The sequence below is a fragment of the Haemorhous mexicanus genome, chromosome 1, assembly GCF_027477595.1.
Source record: "Haemorhous mexicanus isolate bHaeMex1 chromosome 1, bHaeMex1.pri, whole genome shotgun sequence".
NCBI classification, from domain to species: domain Eukaryota; kingdom Metazoa; phylum Chordata; class Aves; order Passeriformes; family Fringillidae; genus Haemorhous; species Haemorhous mexicanus.
This window is the reverse complement of record NC_082341.1, coordinates 72,987,614-73,009,708: the sequence shown is the minus strand read 5'-3', so window position 1 is coordinate 73,009,708 and position 22,095 is coordinate 72,987,614. Positions and strand designations below refer to the sequence as shown.

The 22,095-nt window shown below is 44.7% G+C and overlaps 1 protein-coding gene across 2 annotated transcripts in view; it reads left to right on the top strand.

Moving 5' to 3' along the window:
* The window catches only part of TNFRSF11A (TNF receptor superfamily member 11a), a 28,242-nt gene extending 6,471 nt beyond the window's left edge, over positions 1-21,771 (top strand). The window contains exons 2-10 of one of the 2 annotated variants that reach the window (XM_059854178.1): positions 6,164-6,245; positions 6,675-6,800; positions 7,352-7,495; positions 8,589-8,682; positions 9,029-9,123; positions 9,996-10,103; positions 11,932-11,981; positions 13,616-14,468; positions 18,614-21,771. In XM_059854178.1, the coding sequence (XP_059710161.1) occupies positions 6,164-6,245; positions 6,675-6,800; positions 7,352-7,495; positions 8,589-8,682; positions 9,029-9,123; positions 9,996-10,103; positions 11,932-11,981; positions 13,616-14,468; positions 18,614-18,996 (1,935 nt within the window). In that variant the 3' untranslated portion in view covers positions 18,997-21,771. Of the gene's footprint in view, positions 1-6,163; positions 6,246-6,674; positions 6,801-7,351; positions 7,496-8,588; positions 8,683-9,028; positions 9,124-9,995; positions 10,104-11,928; positions 11,982-13,615; positions 14,469-18,613 lie in introns of both variants that reach the window. The other variant, XM_059854166.1, reaches the window with a different exon arrangement.
* Positions 21,772-22,095: the final 324 nt, after the last annotated feature.

Below are 22,095 nucleotides of genomic sequence, written 5' to 3'. Positions count from 1 at the left end.
CAGTTGTTCCACGGACAATGCTAAAATCCAGGAGAAGGAAGCCAGAGCAGAGCATCATGTGGTGAAAGCAAGCTCTCTTCTGCAAGCTTTCTCGTTCTGCCCAGCAGCTCAGCTAGGATTGTGGGATCTCACCTCACATGATAAGAGATTAGCATGTTATGTTCCAATCTGAGGGTGTGCTGGAAGGAAAGGGTACATAAATATACAGATTTTTAAGCATAGGAAGTCCACATTGGACTGCTAATCTGGCATCCAGCCCAAGAAATCTGTCATGGTCATTTCTTCAGTAAGACTCAGCTTCAGCTGATGAAGCATAGAAAAATTATCTGCTGAACTAAAATGCAAGAGGAGCATGCTCCCCCTATATCATTGTAGCTTTACTGGGGTTTTTTTATTATTTTTTTAAATAGGCATGAATGGGTGTAGAGTTACTCATGATGAGTCATTGAGACAGTACCTGGAGTGGTAAAGCTGCTAAACTTTCCTTTGGAGCACTGCTCTCGCACCTGGTCAATCTAGAAGAGATTTGCCTCTGCAGGCCTTACCACAAGCGCACCTAGGTATTATCTTTGATAATGTCATTATTCTGCAGCCTTTATTTCTGCTTGTTATGGACTGTTGGTCTTGCTGTCAAGCCTTTTTGTTAAATATTTTTGTTTGGTTAGCTTTTGGGTTCTCAGTCTCTGATTCACTTTCAGAGTATTCTACCTAGTAGCTGTTAGTCTTTGAACTGCTGTGGCTGTGGGTGCACGGAGGTTAAAGCATGAGGTTTTGCAGCAAAGTGCAGGCAATGTGCAGGCACTGCTGACTGCCCAGGCAGTGAAAATGTTAAGTGTGCCCCTCTGGCTGCAGTGAGGAGATGACTTTGTCTCTGAATGATAAATGTTGTGCACATGATGGCAAGTCTTCGCCTGTGGAACCAGGCTGGCTGATTCACAGCTTCAGTCAGTCCCTGTTTCAGTCCTGCTGTCTCTCACCCCCATTTTCTCCCATCTGATCTATCTGATATACCTGAGGTTCCTGTCTGCCTGCCCCCACCCCGCCGTGAGAGCCGTGGCACTTCTCCTTTGCGTAGCTGCTGGCCAGAAATAGCTCTGGTGGGTTTGAGATTGAGGAATGCTTCTTCCCACCGGTGGAGCAGCACCAGTTCCTCAGGTATTTGCTTTTGGCTGCATGCTGGAACAGAGGGACAAGGGAAACGGGCGGGACAGAACTTCTGCCACCATTTGCCCAAGTCCTGGCCGCACGTTACAGTTTTCTCTTCACCTCTTCATTATTGATTTTATCCCTTACGCTCTTTCTGGCCTCTTCAGGCATTCAGGCTGTAGCAGGGTTTTAAGGACCTATTTTTAAAAGTGAAATAATATTTAGTTTAAGCTGTTGCCATTTCCCGGCTCTATTTTACCATGTGGTGGTAGTTCTGTGATGTGGTTTACTGGTCACTGGAAAGTTGACATCACTGAAAGCATTTCATTCACAATCTAAGATTTTTGTGATGAATTACAGGCCTGCAAGCAAATAACTGGAATTGCAAAGCTGTGACTTGGGTGCTGCTTTGATTTAATTTTTGTCAACAGTGAAGACTGTCCATGAAGGAACTGTTGCATGCAATGTGATTATGATTAAGTCTTTAACACAGGACTCCTCTTTCCCCTTGTACACCCACAACTGTAAAATTTTCCAGAGTTGTTACTATTATGTGCCTCAACAGAATGCCTGGGAGCACCAGCCACACCAGCACCCATCGAGAACCAGATTCTGTTTTCACTCTTAAATAACTTTTTAATCAAGCCTCTGAAACTGGCAATGGGTGGAAAAAATCTGGAGTCTGGTTAGCTGTGCTGCTGACCCAAAACAGTAGGAGGCTGGAAGGCTGTGGGCTCAGTTGGTACCTGCGAGGGGAGAGGCAGTGGCTCATACTTGAAGAAGCAGCAGTAGACGACAGCAGAGGCCCTCTTAACTGTGCTTGCAAGGGCTACTTCAGGAAACATTGCTCAAAGCTCAAAGCTAATAAAGCCCCAAATCCACTGATTTTTTTCAGTTTTGTAGCAGGCAAGTCTAAGTACCTCAAAAGCAAGTGGCTTGAATAACCCTGGGCTCCAAAGGATAAAGAAGAGGTGGTGTGTGCAAGGCAGGACAGACCAAAGTTGTCTTTCCCACAGGTACTTAGATGCTGTAATAATAAAAGGAGAAAAAAATGTGCTTTGCTCAGTGAAATGATGACAGATGACTTGAATACTCTCCAGAAACAACTACACTGGTCAAGAAGGTGTCATCTTAAAAGACAGTTATCCCTTGATGTGTCTCTTTACATCTCAATTTTTGCAAAACTGAGATTATTGCTAATGAGAAATCCTCATTGAGGCCTCAGGTCCTTGTTCAAAAGTGTCATGGGAAAAAGATTGTGGAAACCCCCAACCTTGTTCTTCCAGATTTTTTCTTTTAAAGGAGAGAGGCCCATGCAACTCTGTCTTTTCTAAAACGTGAAGAGCGAGAAGAGTAATTTTAGCATCCATGACACACAGCTTCTGCTGCCCTCTGATTGCTCAAGGGCACAAAGAATAAATATTTCCTTAAGCTTGAGGACAGGAGTCTGAATGCTGCTGGTTCTTCCCTTCAGAAGCACCTGTGTGTGTGTTTTTTTTAAGGTGTGAGTAACCCAGTGTTGCTTTGTAGTGTTGTCATCGATGTTCTCCAACCCTAAAAGCACAACACACTCTTGCTTAAAAGTGTCCTTTTCAACAAATAAGCAAAAAAAAAAAAAAAAAAAAAAAAATCCAAACCTGAAAAGTCTGCTTGCAGCTCAATGCCAAAACACAGTCTTTCTGCAAACCTTGATGCAAGCATGCCTGTTTTTCCAAAGAAGTCCGTTGTGGTTATCATGTGCTTAAAGGTAAGCAGGTGTTGGTGTGCTTTACCAAACTGGATCTGCCAAGCCTGGAGGAGATTTGTCTTTTTCCCCCTGGCTTCTTCCCCTGTCAGATATACTTGTTCTGAAGTAATATTGATCAAATGGGAAAGCTGCCTGTTTTTTTAGGACCTGGTGCAAATCTGGGTGCTTTGCACACTTTTGAAATAACAAATTAAACTTACATAGGATACCTAGAGCTCTCTGAAGCACTTACTTACACATGGTGGTGGGATTTAATGAGCAGCTTCATTCATAGCGAGACCATTAAAGGAATGACCAGGCTGGGTGTAATCTCATTTAAGCAGAGGAAGTTGGCGCTTTCTCTCTCTAGATAAGAGCTTGGTGGTGTCCAAATCACTCTGACCCACAGGCCAGCATCCGAGGAGAGGAAGGATGTTCCAGGGGTTATGGAGCAGACTTGGGCCTTGGGAGACTTGGTTTGGTTTCCTGTCACCTCTGTAAAGCCAGATGGCCTCCTGGTACAAGTTCCTCATCTGCAAATGAATTGCACTTCCCTGTCTCAGAAGAACACACTGGCAGGAATGTGCTGGTGATGGTGAAGCATCAGGTCAGCATGCTGCCAGCAGCACAAGTACATCTCATCCTCCAAAGAAAGTTAATGTACAAATTGAGACAGACACATCTGCCTGGCAGAGGGATTAACATGGGACAGCCTGACATCAACAGAGCTGTGTTAGCAAAAAGTTTGGATCCCACCATAAGAAAATTCCAGGTTGCTTTGATTTTCCTTCCTGTCCACTCTTGCCCCAGCTTTCATGCTCGGCAGGTCCAACCAGTCCATACAAGGCTAGAGTCCCTCATCTTCACCTGGGGGTTAGCCCCATGAGAGCCTTGTCTTTGCACCACTGGGCATAAATCAAAAGAGGGAGTATTGCAGCTTTATGAATGCCTTGGCTTGTGTGAAAAGGGGAAGGACTTGGACACGGAAGAGGCTGCTTATTGACACAGAGCACAGGATAATGCATCTGTGACCTATTCCATAACAATAGCCCTGACTGTGTCGTAAAGCCTGGTGGTATAAAATGATGGCCAACAGGTGGCTGAGCAATTAGCCTGCTCCCTTCACCTTGGTTCCAGGGCCCTGCTGCTTCTCCTCAGGCTGAGTTATGATTCTCAGAAATTACTCCAGACCCTTTAGCTGAATGCTCCTTAGCAGATTTGCATATCCTTCCGCAAAAAGGATGACTTTGCCCTTGTTTGACACTTCAGTAATTTTTTTAGTCTTTTTGTCTAAAGAGGAACTATTAAACAGGGGCAAACGAGGAAGAAGAGGATATTCTGTAACAAAAAGCAAGTGGCTGAGACTGCTTTTGGTCTCACCACGATTGTTACATTTGTGGATGGCTGGGTAGAGAATCAGTTGCTCAAGACACTCTTTGTGCTTGGTTCCACATCATCACCTCAGCCCTTTGCTGGCCATCTCAGTGTTTTAGCCTGAAGTGCGTTACGAAAAACGAGCTCTTTCAAGTATAGGGGTCACTGAGCTGTGTCACTGTTCAGCTGCCAGGCTGGCCCAACTTTACTTTTCCTAGATTGCCTCTTCCCTCACCAGTGCTGCCTGTTATCCTGTGCCCCTCCTTGGAGGTGCCGTGTAAATGGGGAATGCGGTGTTTGTTCCAAAAAGGCATTATCTAATCACAGGAAAGGTGCTGCTAATGAATGCAAAGAAAGAGACAAGGAAACAATGACAACAGAAAACTAGACTCTTAATTTGACCTGGGGTTGTTGTGATGATAAACAAAAAAGGCTGTAAGTGTTTTATACCCTGCAAAAATACAAGAACTCAAGACCTCTGACTTGTACTGCTTTTTCTGTTCCAGACACAGCTAGCACAGTTTTGATAAACACAAGTCATGTATCAACGCGTGCCTCAAACTCCAAGCCAGAGGGTGGTGTTTTAAAAAAAAAATTCAAGCTTTTTTGGTCATCTTAAATATACAAGACCTTTCCCAGCATTAGAAGAGGGCAAGGTGCTTAGGGAAAAGTATTTTCTTTAAGGGGTTGCTATTGCCTAAACTAGAAAAGGAGAGATGAGAAGATGTAAAGACTTGGTGGAAACAAGGGGAGAATGCTAAGTGAAGGAATAGGAACCAGCACCAGCAGGCATAGGGTTGTCATGTGCTATTAGATGGCAAAAGCTCCCTTTAACCAGCAGAAGAAGCTTTATTGCAACTTTCTCCAAGGTAATGCAGTTTTCAGGGCTGTATCCAAGAGTGAAGAATTCCTTGCTATGGGCTCTATTTTGAATCACCTTATCTAATTTCAAGATAAACAACTGTGAGGTGTTGAGTTTGCCTTGAGGACTTTGAGCTGCCAAAGCAGGGTCAGTGAAGGGCTGGGCACAATGCTCAGCTGGCCAGGATCCCCAGCACAAGCCATGCCCTCGAGCCTGGGCTCTGGGTGGGACCACTGTGTGCACAGCCAGCTGAGAGCTGGGAGGGAGTGCAAAGCCTCATGAGGGCCAGAAGCGTGTCTGCTGCCCACTTTGCAGATGCCCTGTCATGTACCCATTTCAGGTGGGTGGGGGGGAGAGGGGGTGCTTTGTGTAGATTTGTGTTGGTTTTGGTTTGGTTTTTTTGAGACACAAAAAGCTGTTGGATAATTGCATCACCTTTCTGGATGGCTGCCTCAGTTCCATGAGACCACCTCTGCAGGACACAGTGGGAGCCATAAAAAGCTGCAAAATTTAAGCCCGGTATTTTATGGGACTAGCCAAGAGCATTTTGTATCCCAGCGGGAAGCTGGGAACTTCTTCTGTTTCAGGAATATAAATCATTCACTTTGCTTGTTTGCTTAATGTTCTGCATTAAAACTGGCAGTTTCCCAGGTCTTGATCTGAGGTAATTCCTTTGGAAGAGACTACAGAGGTATCTCTATGCCTTTTTTTGCCTTTACAGCTGTTTTAAAGTTGTCGATTTTAAATAAAAGAGTACTGTAAGAAAAGGTTATGTAGCAGGCCAAAAGTTCATGACAAATTGCAAGATGGGTTATTTATTTGTCACCTGGCTCTATTAAAAGTCTGTATGTGTACATCATCAAGTACATACTCTTAGCATGTCTACAAAGCACCTTTGAAATCACAAGTGTTGGGTAAGTTTTATTGCTTGGCTGTCCACAAGAGATAGAGACAGAACATCTTCCTTCTCTCTGCTAGTGCTGGGACTGGGTAGGTCTGGAGGTCCCCAAGTGTACTGGTTCTCATCATGTCCTCTCTTTCCTTCCCTGCTCCAGCTGTCACTACAAATCACTCCGCCGTGTGAGAGTGAACAACACTATGAGTACCTGGGACGGTGCTGCAGGAAGTGTGAGCCAGGTATGTGAGCACTGCCTGGGCTGTGAGGCTGAGAGGGTCCTTAGCAGCTGCTCTGCGGGTGAGGCAGCCAGCTCTCCTGACTGCTGGTGGATTGGCACGTGCCCTGCAGGTGCCTGGTCTCAAGTGCCTTCCTAGGGCAGGAGTGGTCCTGCTGGCCTCAGCAAAGGCCACAGCAGCTGTTTTGTTTGGATAGCACCACTGCGGGAGACAGACAGGAGCTCGATTCTTGTGCTCCCAGGCTGTCCACTTCGCAGATGTTTCAGTGCCACACTGAATGGGGACCAGACTGACAAACTAAAAAGGTGCAGGAAAAAATGATTGTCCACAGCAGTGTTAGCACCCAGTCTCTTATTTTTCTCTAACCTCCTTAGACAGCTGCTCTACAGCTTCCAAATGACCTACTTGTCCTTGTCCTTTTCTCAATCGCAGGGAAGTATTTATCTGCTAGATGCACTGCTACTTCTGATAGCGTGTGCCAGCCGTGTGGCCCGAACGAGTATATGGATGTCTGGAATGAAGAAGATAAATGCTTACTACATAAAATATGTGATCAAGGTGAGCTGTTCATACTGCAGAACCTTTTCATCCAAATTAGTGAAGCATGAAGATTGAAAAGTGGATCTAGGGAAGTTGCTGTGTTCAGGTGCCCAACACTGAAGGCTGAGCTTGCAGAGGAACCTGGCAGAGAGGGAGGTTCCCAGACAGTAGAGATCCTGTGCTGTGCAGAGCACCATGACTGCAGTCTCAGTGCTGCTGATAGTGATTATCTTCACTGGGGCCATTCACCCCTGTGAGCTGATTTTAGAAGTTGTCCTTTTGCCCAGCACACTCTGCATTCACTTCCCCTAATGTGTTTGTCTCACCCTTGCAAATGCTGTGTTTATTTTCTACAAAAGCCACAAGGAAATGTATTGTTTAGAAGTGCAGTGGGTGAGGAGCCCCGTGCCGATCAAGGGTCTCCCGTGCTCCCGGAAAGACACCATTTCCTCTAACATGAATGGTTTTGCATCTGCCATTCAAGCAAAGCATGTAGGTAGAACAGGAGGTTCAGAAACTTGAGGCTTGTTTGCAGAGAGATTTTTACTCTCATCTGCTTTCTCTTTTAGGGAAGGCCTTGAGAGAAGTGAACCCAGGGAACAGCACATTCCAGCGGCAGTGTGCTTGTACAATGGGCTACCACTGGAACGAGGACTGCGACTGCTGCCAGCGAAATACCATGTGTGCTCCCGGACTTGGAGTCAAGCCTCCTGGTAAGATACAGAAAGGGGATGTACAAAATGAAATGTCCAGCTCAGGCCTACTGGATGAGGCCGGCATCGTGTGGATTGTGACATTAGAGAGAGTCCTTTAGACTCTCAGATGACAACAGAAGATGCATGTCTGAGTTGTCATTACTACTGCATGTAATCCTCCTGGACTATTCACATCTTGAAGGCTCCTGCCTCCGTAGTTTAAATGGTATCTTGGATCCAGTGACTTCTGCAAGATATCACGTGGACATGGCAGTAGTTGCAAGGTGTCCAGTAAATTTCTAATGTTTGCTGAGGTGTCTGCCTGTGAGTCACTAGGTCATGTGTTGCTCCTGTATTCAGAGAAGCACTCTTTTGGGGGTTGTTCCTGAGGTCAGATTTGCAATCTGGTTTTGTGCAACGACTTTGCTTTGCCACTTTTTAATGTTACAAACAAGTTAAAACTGATTAGCACTTTTCAGGTAGCTCATGTATTCTGTTTTGGATGGCTAGTAGTACAAAGGTTTATTACGGACATTTAATTTAAGTCTAATTAAAATCAGATGCAGGTGTTTTGTGGGTGGAAAACAGAGAGTTAAGTTCACAGTGAACTGGGAACAGCTGCACCAGGCATAAGGAACCCCAAAAAAGCAGCAAATAATAGAGAAATGGAGGAAGAAATGCTTCATGTGAGGACAGTTGCTGTTTTTTCTCCAGCCTAACAAATCCTGATGCAGCATTTTGTTTACTGTGGCTTCATAGAAATGACAATACCAGTCAGCATCACTGTCTGTGGTACAGCCTCATCATGAGGGAATAAATAGAAGGGGAAGGATGTAACAGCTGTGTGTTATTTTTCAATAAATAACACAAATGGCTCCTAGTCATTTCTCATTTTGATCATATAGAGAAGTGCTCAGGTGAGACTTTCCGGGGCTTACATGGGACTGTCGTTACTGCCCTAATATAACCGAAGACCCCACTCTTTCTGAAAGCTTTTAGGGGGATTGTGGGAGGAGAGTGGAGAGGGAGAATGGGGTGCATAGTCACCTTCCTCTCACTTGGAAGGAGCCCACAGAAACTCATCTATGACATTTTTCCTTCCTACACACAGTGCAACAAGACAGGGACACAATGTGCATACCATGTCCCAGAGGCTACTTCTCAAAGGTCTCTTCATCCACCGACGAGTGTAAATCCTGGACCAAGTAAGTCCTTGGGCGTTGTAAATGGACCACATCAGCCAGAAGGCAGGGAGAAGCTTGGGCAAAAGTATTTCTCAGTGGGATGTTCCAGACTGCCTGTAGAGCAGTGAGAACATCAGCATTGGCTGTGCAGTGATGAAGGCATTGTCAGGCTGAAGCTTGGATTCTCCTTAGAGGAGAACAAGAGAGACCAGTGTCAACAGAACCGCTGAGCTGAAAATAAAGTATCTGAGGTTCTTAGGGGTGGAGAAATGTCATATTTTACAACAGAAAGTACTGCTCTGCATAAGTGTAGGAGGCACAAAAAGCTTCCTTGAGAGAACCTAGCCTCTTTGTCTTTCTTTTTTAGCTGTACAGCTCTAGGAATGGAAGAAATTGTGCCTGGGACTGACAAGTCTGATGCAGTTTGTAAAGAGCGGAAGATGCCTGAGCCATCAGAAGATGGTTTGTGTTCTCATAGGGGTTGTTGATTGGAAAGTAACAGGGAGGAGGAGGGATGTGATTATTAGAGATTTGGGATGACTTAAATGCATTTTCATTGTGGGTAGCTCTGAGGAAAGCAGCTGTAGACCAAGACAGTGCTTTTGGATGGAAAATCCCATCTTTAAAAATTGTTTCAGGCTTGGTTACTCTAGGGCTTGTGTCCACTATTAAGCTGAGTTTGACACCTCCCACTAAAGCTGCATGTCAGCATTGCTGTTATAGCCATGTTATAACCATGACTCCATCACATTACAGCTTGTTAATTTTTGTGTGCTTTCTACACACACATTACATGTATAAAGACCAGCAGCTCCTCTCCTTGCTTGTTTTATAGCAATGGATACAGTCTCAGCCTGATTCCTCTCAGGTATCCCTTCTTGCCCACTGTCCATTTCCTTCTTCAGTGTGGATATGGTACCAAGGAGGTTGCTTGCCTGACATGCAACCTCATGAGTGATCCATCGTAACCTGAGATAAAGGACAAATTTCTCCACCTGTATCTCCATGAAATGTGTGTCCTCTGTCCCCTGAGTGAGATCAAACTCACCTCAGTGGCCTGCTGGCAGCTTGCAAGGGAACATTGAGAGAAGCCTGACCAGACAACATTGCTCTGTGTTTTTCATGGAAATGTCTTGGTACCAGGTACCATCAGTGTGGCTGCTTGTCACGGAACTGCATGAGTGCTAGAGTTATTGTTCTTATTAAAGAAACTAAAGATCAAATAGGAAGGAAAAACATCCCTCTCCTGCAGAAGAGCAGGTAAAATGAGCAAGGATTGTCTTTCTGCTGAGTGCAGGCTGTGTTGATGGCACTATCTCTTTTACACCCTGCAGGAACAAACAGGATCTTGTACGTGTTGATTGTCATCTTGTTTTTCGTGACACTAATTGGCATTGTCGTCTTCATCGTATACTACAAGAAGAAGGGGAAAAAGCTGACAGGTACATCATAGCTAATGGTACTCATGGGTGTGACAGCTGTGGCTCTGTGGACTCTGATTTCATGGGTAACCAATAGATTAGGAAGCTCAGGAATTACACTGGAAGTTCTATGCCATCCCTGTGTCTGTCCATATGCATATGCTTTATCGAGTAAAAAGCCAGGCCAAAAATTCCTTTCCTCTAGGCAGGCAGTAATTTACAGTGTATTACACTTGACCCATGGAGTGACCATCCTCAGAGCAGTCTGAGTGTGGTTGGAAGGAGGAGGGTTGGTTCTGGGGGCTTTTATAGCAGCCTGGCTGCTCTGCAGCACCTGGCACAGCTGGCCCCTTGGCTCAAGGGAAGCAGGGACAGATAGAAGTCCTGTCTTTTTCACCTTACTTTCCCTCCCACCCAAAAACCTGCATCTGGACAGGTTAAAATATGGATTTCAAGACTGATGTGTATTTGAGAATATGATGGAGATGATGTTTTTAGCTGAAGACTGAAGTTCTGATGAGGTATTGAAGAAATACTAGAAGGCAATAGTATGAATAGTTAAAGTAGAAAAATAGAAAAATTCTAGCCAAAGGCATACTGGATAACAATGGGATACTGAGTTTATTATTAATAGAATAGAAATACCTTCATATTCCTTTACTCTGTGTTAAGCCCTGGGTCTCCTTCGTGAAGGACATAAAGAGGTATTTTTCTGTTGGTTCTTAATATTTTTCCCCTAAACATGGAAAGCATTTTCCATCATTTCCTTTTCCAAGTGCTAGCAATTTATGAAAAGTTTTGGTAGCAGTGGAAAGGAAGACAGAACTCACTTCTTGTAAAGTACATTTCAGCCCATGTTTTAGAAATAGGCTGCCTCTGCCACACTAAACATGGGTTGTGCTAAATCTGGAATTTCTGGGATGGGCTGGAGGAAATGGTGACTCTCTTGCAAACCAAATACTTGCGATGCAGAGCAGGTTAGGGGAGGAATGCAATTTCTTTGGCTTTTTTATTGTCCTGCTGCTCTGCAGTGGCAGAGCAGCATTTGGCCCTCATTGCCTTTGCATGGGAATTCCTGGGAGAATTGCAGGTTCAGGAAGAAGCCCTTCCTGGTTATTGTGAGTACTGGTGGTAAATCAACATCAGAACAACAGAGTCATTGCAGGGAACTGGCAGTGGCTGCACAGCTCATCTATCTTCAGCCATGCAAAACTGTCATAAACTTCAAATGTACATGGGACTTCAAAATCTCCTGAATTTATAAACAGAAACCAAGAATTGCTCATTGGTTCAGTTGTTGCCCTAAAGTATGTTGGACTTAAAGCTTTTCTTTGGGAGATACTCCAAAGGAATTGGAATGAATTTCCCCATTAAGCATACCCTGATTAAGTAGAGTATGCTATATTTGAGGCTGCCATCCTGTGGTTTCAGTGGTTTACCCTCTTCTCTCCAGGCTTCTCACTCCTGTCTGGGAAGGGCCTTTGGGCCATCCATGTGACTTCTCTTGAAATAGAGCATTTCTGCTGTGAGCAGGTCGTTGTTGGGCCAGTCATAGCTTGGTGTGACACATGACCAGCAAAGAAACCCCATTTGATGTGGAACACAGTTTAACCGTGGTCTATTTTGGGAGTTTGGAAACATTTGTTCCACAGAAATATATCCCTGTTCCAGTTACAATGAATCCTCAGCTAGACCGATGCTGGGACACTTGAGCAGGCAGTAAAAACAGGCTTGCTGGTTTTATTTAATATGATATTGCGGGTTGTGAATGACTGTGGGTGTTTAGGTCTGTGGTTAACTTAAGTGCCTGCTATATGTTACAGCTACTCTTTTGTTTTCCCTACAGCAGATCTACAGAACTGGGCTAATGAAGTGTGCAGCCAAATAAAAGGAACAAAGGTAAAGTCAAGGATGGTAGCATTTTCTCTTTGTTTTGTGTTTTCCTCATGGCATTCCTGACACCCCTTCTGAAGCACGGTCCATGGTAATCTTTGGCTAGAAAACAAATTTTGAGTTCCTCAAAAATTGCTCATAACTTTGGCTTTTTCAGTCTGGTTTTCTGTAAACGTGAGGCATGTGAAATCACCATTCACAAATAGCTTCTGAACCTGCTCTCTGGTTTTAGCCAGTTTAAACAGAGATAAAGGTCTCGTGATTATTTAATATTTATGGTGAGAAAGTTAATCATGAACCCACTGGTCGCTGAACACCTGAGACTGCCTACGAGAGAGCCTTTCTAAATCCTAAGTGCAGGAAAAACTTCAGCTGAGTTTGCCCCTTGTTACATACCAGAGTACTCACAGGGAAGTAACTTGGATTTGGATCATGCCAAAAATGCCAGGCATGCAAGGGATTAAACACAGAGCCATCAGCTAAAGAAACTGTTTGACTCCTTAATTCTAGGGAGGAAGAAATCCTACTTGTGCATTCTGATATGAAATAAATAAGAGCTTTTGCTCTGGAAGAACACCAGCTCCATGCTTGAAACAGATGGTAACACTGCTTCGAGTTCATGTGCACAGCCTGCTTAACACCATGGATGTGGACTGAGGTGTCCCAGATGTCCCACCACCCCTTCTAGGAGCTGTGATGTGCTTAGCTGTTGAAAGACTCCAATCTCATTGCTTAAAAGAAAAACCAAACATACCAAAAAAACCCACCTTTATGAGCAGTCAGTTCCTCTTTTGTCTCATAAGTCTTCATGCAACCTCCTGTCTTGGCAGCTGCTCAGGTCCTCTGGGACAGAGGAGTGAATCAACAGCAATTAGTGGCTGGCAGCACTTACACTCTCTTTTCTATCCTGGAAGATCTGAACAGATGCTAGAAATTAAGGGCATCAGTTCCCAAACACCCATCTTTAAAGCACAACTTGTACAAACTGAAGAAAACCCCTGGAGTATTTACCAACCCTTTTTTGGAGCTGCTACCAAAAACGTAGCTTTACTTTGTCAGTTACTGTGACAACAGGATGTCATGAGCCTTTGCATTTTTTTTGTCCTAACCTTTCAGGTTAATGCAACCTTGCTTGTGTTTTCTTCTAGCTTGTCTCAGAACTTCTGAATCAACCCAGGTTCTTTCTTCAGTCGTTGCTGACATTAAAAATTCAGCCCCCATTAAGGCCTACACAGATCAATAGCCCTTCAGACACATGGAAGTGTTTCCAAAACCTAATAAGCAGTGGGTCTTACTAATGGTCCATAAGGAACAGCAGAATCCAGCAACTGCTCTAGGTTTATTAACTCTTCTTGAGTGGCCTCGAAGGAAAAGCTAGCAATAGTTGTCTCACAAGATTGAATGTTATTGCTCCCCAGGCCACCAGATTGCATTCTCAGCACCTGCTGAGCCCAGCATCACCAGTCACAGTTTCACAGCAGAGTAGAATTGCATATCAAGACTCAAATATAGCAGCACTGCTCAACCTCAGCAGCTCCACACAGAGGAAGTACCAGGATCTGCCTTTTCCTTCTTTGTCTAAAAAATAACTCCATGTTGATCTATTTGTTAAAGATGTTTTTACTTTTAATTTCTTTCAGGAACTCCCCAGAGATGCACTTGTTACTGTGAACATCACAAATGCTCCTGTCCCCCAGACTGCTGAAGGCACATGTCTCCTGGTCCCCTCAGACTCTCCTGTCCCTGGAAAATTGTGCTGCACCTCTGGTCACACTACTTGCAGGAATGAGAGCCCCAGCACTGAGCCTCGTGAGGCAGGAGAGTTTTCTGTAGTAACCGAGACTGATGATAACCAATTCCCACCAGTTCCCACGGAAGATGAGTACATGGATAAGGATCTCAATAACACTGATTATTTATCTTTACTAAGTCCGACTGCCAGTAAAACTGTGTCATCATTTTCAGAACCAATGGAGGCAGGGGAGAATGACAGCTTGAACCAGTACTTTTCAGGTGTTGGGAGCACAGAGGATGTATCAGTCTCTCCAGGCTTTCACCCTCCCTCCAGCACAGATGGGGCACACATTGCCACGGACCAGCTTCTACAGAAATCTTGCCAACATGCCCACAGTTGCCTGAAGGAAACAGGCAACAAAGACACGGATCATTTTGCAACAAACTGTGACTCAAAGAAGATCTGTGTGAGGTGTGGCATTTTGTACAGAGAATCTCCCCAAAAGTGTTACAAACCCTGTTGTGCTGCAGCTGACAGCACCTTCACCTCCCCAGAAACTGGTTCCTGTGCCCAGTGCACCTGTGGTTTGAATTCTCTCTCTGCTGGTCAGAGCACTCTAGCAAATAATCTTGGTATGGAAGATGCACCTTCAGATAGTACCAACGTGAAGTACCAAAACACAAACAGAAACACTTCAGGGACTCAGAGCAGCACTTCAGGGACGAACAGCAGCACTTCAGACCTCCCTTCAGCATCTGGTAAGCCCATTAGGCTTCACCCATACACAGTTGTGTATGTTGTCCTCTTTGCTAGCTCAGTAGTATTCAGAGGATCTGATTTAGAAGAAGAAAATTATGCTTTTTCACTTAATTGCCCTGAAGATAGTGTGAAAAAAAATCTGAAACTGTAAGGCCGTTAGGTTTGTATTGAATTCTGCAAGAAGAATGAGCCCAGCAGGGGACCATTGTCCCACACTGATCTAAGCAGCAATGCAGAACCCACCTTCTGGCTGTCACTGCAGAGGCCAGGCAGTTCTGTTAGCAGAACACAACGTAGGGACCTAGAGGCTGAGCTAAGGAAGGATGCATAGTGCTCAGGCAGATACTTCTCATTCACCAGTGTGCACACATATTTTTGCCATTAGGTTTAAGTCCAGTTACATTTATACTGTGGTCAGTGAAACTCTAGCTGGAGCTGTAAGATGGTGGCTGTGACTGGGTCTAAGAGATTATCTACAATTTTCTGCTTATGGCTCTTTCTCCTTGTTTTTACTTGCTGGGATATATCGTTCACATAAAATGGTTTCATACAGACACTGTTTCTCCATACACGTATGCTTTCTTCCCTAAACAACTCTGAAACACTGATTACTTTACTAATTGTCTACCAATTTATCAATTGAGTAAATATAGCAAAATTGTCAAATGAAAGGGAAGAAAAGCACTGAAGCAAAACCAGCAGAAGGGAAGTTACGCTCCTTCTCTGGATGAAACCTTCCTTCCCCAGACTTTTTTTCAGAACAAAAGTCTGCAATCTGCCTGTCATATGTATTAGTCATTTTAGATTATAATCTCAAGAAGTTGGATGGTCTGTTTTTATTTATATCAGTGCATTGCCAAGCATAATGAGACCTTAGTGTTGAGTGGGACATCCGAGTATTACTGTAATACCCACAGCAGTTGTAAGCTGTTGCCCTTCTTTAAAACCATGTCGTGCCTTAAAATTTCTTACAGAGACATTCTTGTAAGTCTGCCAAAGCCCCAAAACAACACACTTGAAGGTCCTTCCTCTCTCAACATGCATTCCATATGGGAATCTGAAAGTGTGTAGCATTCATCTTCTGAAGAGCAGAAACTTTCTGCTGCTTCAGTTTCCTGCAGTCTTGAACACAGTTTCACTGTCTGGTCTATAAAAAATGTAGCAGGAGTGAAGAGAATACAGATTATCTTTTTTGTTATTGTTGGACTCTTGAGGTACAACTGAAAGCCAAGTTATATTTGGTACTGCTTTTCTTTCTAAATATGACACAAAGAGAAAGAGAAAATATTAAGGAACAATAGAGCAAATGGGAGAGCTTGGATATAAGCGCTGTGCTAGCAAGTGCCATCTTAGATCTGCAGCTCAATTCTTTATATGGGATTTTAATTGTGTCTGTGCCTTTGGATATGTACATGCTATAGTGCCATCTGGTGAAACCTGAGCACAGATACTGTGTTCCTAATTTGCCAATTTTTATGCATGACTACATGAAGATACCGACAGAGCTGTGGGCAGTATCAGAGTGTGGGTTAGTTGATCTGTGGGTAACCTGGCTTGTTGGCAGAGTAATTTTTCTGCCCACCGAATGGCCATGATCCCCTGGCAGTGCCTGGTTGCATGAGGACCGGGACAGGGCTTAGCCACAGGCTCCTCACTGAAACAGCCCAGGCACACCAGGTCTGCACGTGTGGGTGATCAGCATCTGTCATTTTGCTAGGCCCTTGTGAAATGCCCAGATGGGATAAATGTGCATGTAAAATAACTTTCTGTAAAGCTTTTCAAAGCAACTGAAGCCACCAGGCTTTGCACACAGCTATGCTAAAACAGAATGGTACAAAAAAGGGTGGGTGAAAAATGGTAAGAAAAAGACCATGGTAAATTCCATGAAGTTTTGGTCTTGGTTCATTAACACTCAGAATGACAACAGAACTGGTAAATTCTGTCCCTCCTGTGAAACAATCCTAGAGGACCAAAGTGGACCTCTGGACAGGTGCCCCTTCCAGGGCTCACCACTGGAGATGGAGTTAAGCCTTCAAGCAGTTCTTCAAAGCTGCTCACAAGTTCTTCTCACAAGCCTGGAGGCAGTCAGAACATGAAGGATCAGTTCAGGCCCACCTCAAATCCTGTGCAGGGCTACAGCGTAGCACATGAGTGCAGGAAAACTTAGCTGACTCATAATTGGGACTGGTTTTGCAAAGCCTTTCACTTCCAGATCCCAAACCAGCCTGGTTTGGCAGTGACAAACAGTTCTCACCACCTAGAGGCCGTTAAATGTCTCAGAGAAAATTATTTGCCTGCCTTGTTCCAGTTCTTAGTGGACAATTACTACAAAAATTAATATGTCTTTGTTATTAATATCAGATAGTCTGAAGAGATCAAAAGGCTACAACACTGCAGCGAACAATGCCTTCATTCTGAATGTGTCCCTTACAATTTTCAGGTTGGAAGCACTTTTCTTGCACAGTGTAGGAAGCTCTTGTGTCCATTTTCTGTGCTTTCAGGCCTTAAATATCCTTTTGTTTCAGCATGGTGTCTTCAGAAAGCACAGAAGGTTTGCCAGCCACATTCAGCTAAACATTAAAAATGTGTTAATCTGCCTTTTTTTTCCCCTTCCCACTGTCACATATATTTCTAAATTTTTGATCTCGTGCTGAGCACTGGTAACTTATTCACAGCAACTTTTGCAAGTGACGGGCAATCTGTTTAAAGACAAACAGTTATTTTTGTACTGCCATTATGCCCAGGACTTTTATTCATGGCAAACAGCCACACTGAATCAAACACAGGGGGAAGAACCAGCAGGGAAAAACTCCCGCAGAGAAAACCCTTATGGACATCTCATGTTAATCAACAGCACGTGGGAAGAAATCAGAGCTAGCAATGCAGTGGTTTAGGTGAAATAAATAAGATTGCTTAGGGGGGCCTATTAGAGAGACACTTGAGTGCTGCCCAGACTCAAGTGTCTGGGCACAGATCCTCACTCTACACAGCTGGAGACCAGGGCCCAGTGCTGGTGTGCAAACAGCACCTGTGGCCACTGGAAAAACAGCATCTCTCTGGGCTGGGCTGTGTTTATCTGTAAGGAAAATGGGAATGTCTCGGGTGTTGAGGAATATAATGACGAAAACACAAAATATCTAAAAGGAATTGAATCAGTCTGCAAGTAATGATGAAGTGAAGCACAGCAGGAAAAACATTTCTTACAAAGGGTGTTGACAGGCTAGGAAAATTTTGTTGGTTTTTTCAGTTTGTTTCATTTTCAGACTTTAGCAAGCTTGTTAGTTTGATGTTGGAAGTTTGTTCTCAGTTATTTTCTTTCTGCTCTGAAGAAAGTTTATTAATTCCCAGAGCCTGGTCCTGCTGTCACTTAGGTCAGCAGCCCAGTCCCTGAATAGCAGAAAGATTGCATTTGTACTGAAAAATCTTTAACCTCAGGCAGACTGACTGAAAACATAACTCTGTTAAGTTGCTGTAATATAGACTCTGTCTCTTCAATGGTATCAGTCTATATCCAGCTAAATCCATGCAGAGGCTAGATGAGTGCCAGAGTGTAGCATCATGGAGGATCTGGACTATATAACATAACTGTATAAGTTCTGTGTTTTTTGGACACTATGTGACTGTGTGATCTGCTGTTAAGTCTTTCAGTATTTATTCAGTAAGTCTGCCACCTAACCCAAATCGTAAGATTGATTGGGGGTTTATTTCCTCTTTGGTTAACAGCGTGATTTCTAGGATTCTAGGAAAAAAATAAGTCTCATTATCAGAAATAATTAGCATTTCCTCACAAACTGCAGGCAGAGGCAGGTTGGACACAGCTTTGTGCATCAGGCAGCATAGGGAACACGAGATCGTCACCTTCTCTCTGGCTTCCCAAATCACAGCTCAGAGGGAAATGTTTCCAACTCTTCCAGACAGGCTCCTTGCATATGACAGACTTTGTCCTGAGGAGATGAAAATGGAAATAATGAAAAGGTCCAGTGGAAGGCATTGATTATAAGAGCATCCTCATGTCACGGGGGAAAAAATAATGGAACAAGAAGAAAGCCACCACAGCAGATTAAGTTGACTGCACTAAGTGTCCACCTTGTGAGGGGAAAATATTAATCATGTGTGTCTTCTTTTCTCCCCCATCCTTCCTTAGGAAATGTGACTGGAAACAGTAACTCCACCTTTATTTCCAGTGGACAAGTAATGAATTTCAAGGGCGACATCATTGTTGTCTACCTTAGCCAAAACTCTCAGGAGGGGACGACGGCCTCCTCGGGGCTGAGCGAGGAGAACGTGGGCAGCCCCGTGCAGGAGGAGAACCTCAGCCGCTGCGAGACTTTCGCCGGCAATGCCCAGCACTACAAGGAGAAGTGTGCGGAGCTGCAGGGCGCCCGGCCAGCCCCGGGGAGCGGGGGGCCGCGGTGGCCTGGTGGAGCCCTGGCCCAGGAGTGGGGCCCGTCCTGCGGTGGACAAGCCTCCCAGCCCGTGCAGGAGGAAGGGAAGCTGGGACACTTCTCGGAGAAGGTGTTGAACTGAGGGGACACGGTGTCCTTGCTGCGGGCCAGGGCACCGGCACACAGCCCCCGACAGGGTGTGGGGTTCTGCCGTGCTGCCAAAATCCTGGGTGTCTCAACAGACTGGGAGACTGTTGCTGCCCCTGGTGTCTCCTGGGAAATTTTACAGCTGGAAGGACCCTCATAGCGCACATGTCGGTGGTGGTGGTGCTCTGGGTGGAGGCCGATGAGGACGGGCACACGTGTGAAGCCGGGCACGCTGCCCCTGTTGCAGAAGCAGCAGCAGGGCTTTCTCCTCTCCCCTACGGGGAGATGGGCTCCCTGCCTGCTCCCCATTCCCTGCCAACTCTCCCTGGCAAGTGGCAGAAGGGAGCTGAGATCCATCGACCCGGGGACTCTGTGAGGAGGAGAGCACTGCTCCAGGTGGGCAGGATCCTCCTGGAGAGGGGACGGTGCGGCCAAGGGCCAGACTCAAGGGGGGCCCCTGAGCTGTGCCTCAGGATTTCTTTTTTGCAACTAAGCTGTACCCATTTTGCTGGGTCTTGGAGGTGGAAGGAAGCCATGGTGCTGCTGCAGCCTTTGCCCTCCCTATGATGGTGTGGCAGGTGGCATCATCCCTTTCCATCTTTCCCCAAGGAAGCAGACACTCCAATCCCAAATCAGCACCAGAGCCAAGGTCTTAGGCTACCCCTTATTGACTTGTGGGCATAAATAGGTGTGTGTAATGCTGCCACAAGAGGATGATAACATGCAAAATGCAGCTGATATGCCTTAAAAGCATATCAGATTAATCTCCAGCAAAGAGCCTTTATAGTGACCCTGATTCGCCTTTGCCTTATTGCACCTTTCCAGAGGAGTTCAAACCTCTGGAGATGAGAGTGATATGTGCCTGGTACACTGCTGCAGGAATAACATCACTATAGTTTAAGACAAAGAGCTGCTAGCAGAAAGAGAGAAAGGAAAAAGGGTCTGTGACAACCAGCTGTGGGTATTTCCAGGAGTTACAGGAGAGGGAGTGATTACCCAAAGATTGAGAATTCGGTCAGGGTCAAACACTTGTTCTTTTTTCTGCCCAAACAATTTTGTCATTCTCTTTGCTTTTTTCATTAATAGGCAAAGATTTACGTAGGTAGCATGAAGCTATTTCCAGAACTTGGCCTGTGTGAACTGAAGTCAGAGTGTAGCCTCTGTTGAACTGACAGCTGATGAGCAATGGGACCAAAGGTTTGGCATTAAAAAATAATAGTAGTTGTATTTAGAAGGGAATCTTGGCTACTCAGCTGGCTTTGGTTCATGTCCAATATCCTGCAGCCTTCTCCAGCAGCCACTGTGGAGAGAAAGATGAAGGGAGCAGAGTGTCAAGGAACTCCCAAAAGAAAAAGATAGTATTTTTAATGATTTCCTGACAAGGGATAATTTTCTGACATTCTTCTGCAGGTGTAAGTGCTGCAGGCATCTATCTGCAGCTGGAGCCTTCAGGAGGGCAAGTGCTCTGTCTCCTGCCAGACAGCAAAGGGATCTCTTACCTAGTGTAGCTTTGGCTTCCCTGTTGGAAAAGGTCTCTGGTTGGGAGGGCTTCTTCCCGGGAAGGTTTTAAAGTAGAGGGGTTCAGTGCTTAGCTGCTGTTTGCAGTAGTACTGCTCTGTGGGGAAAGAGTGCCTATAAAGCTGACAAGGTGATCACTGTGTCACAAAGAGCTTCTCATGCATAAAACAAAAGGATGGGCTTAGCCACCTTCACCTCTCAGGAGAATAATTCTGCATTGTTTATATATCTGGGATGTGAAGTTCAGTACAAATGTGCCAGACTCTCTCTTGGGTGACTGCAAAAAGGGCAAATGAACAGCCAGTCTCACTTCCACCTCTATGTGGCCTTCGAAAAACTAGATCACCCCAGCCTAGACTCAGACAGGCAGGTAGAGTGTCCCATTCAGTGATGGCCCAAGCTACGTCTGCCTTTCTGAAGGTGTGTAACTGAGGCTCTCTTGTCTGTGGGATTCTTTTGTCTTTCCTGCTGGATCTTTTATAACCTCTTTCTAGTCTCTTCTGGAGTAGTTCTGTATCCCCTTGGCACTGGTACTATAGGGACAGGGAAGCAGAACCACCATTACCTTCAGGAAAGGTGGTATAAATATTTTCCCACTTCATCTTAATTTTTTCAGTTGCTTCTTTCTGGAAAGCATTCTGCAAGACATCAGTCCTGCTGGAAAACATCCAACCAGCCCCATTTATAGGGCAGGCAGGACTGAATTCTTGCCCTCATCTCTGGGTAAATTACCCAGGTCTATCTTTTTCTCCTTCTGCAGTTTCTTTCTTTCCCTGGTTTGTAAATGCCACCAGAGAGCAGGCTCAAAATCCTGGATTGAAGGGAGGTAACGGGAATTTATTGTGTGTCCTCAATGAGGACACATTTTTCACTTGTTGAATTTCAGGTTCCTACTGAGCAAGGATTGAAACTAGGATCATCAGCAAGCATGTAGAAATTAGTCCCATATGGGAAACATGATGCAACAACAGACCCAGTTATTTTTCTTCCTCCAGAGTCTATTCCAAAGTGAAAAAACAGTATCACAGCCATTAGCATGCTGCAAGTTCCCTGGGTCTCTGTGTGACTCCTCAGACGAGGATCCCAAAGGGACTTCTTTATCCTCATGATTTCATTTGTCATCAGCTTGGAGCTGGGAGTGGTTTTTAGCATCTGTTTGTACAACAGGGACCTGTGCATTGGGCACTAATTTGGAGGCTTCTGGCTGCTATTGTAATACACATAATTAATGATAATAAAAATCTGAAATATCTATTTGAGAAAAGGTGAAGGTTTTATTTGAATAAAGAGGGAAAATGAAATACAATATTATATGCCTCTACCTGTATAAAGAAAAAGAAAAAAGAGCAAAATGTGAGCATACTCACATTCCTAGTTAGGCTTTTGTAACATTTTCTGTATGTTGAATTGTTTTAACAAGAAGTGCTTACCTTCCACAGTGCATTCTGCAATGCATATTCTGCACCTGCAATGAGCCTGATAGGAGCTCTCATAGACCTGCTGTGGTAATGCTTTACTGCTGAGAACTAGGCACTGATTCCAAATCATTCCTGAAGTTTCCTCCTGCTCAGCATGC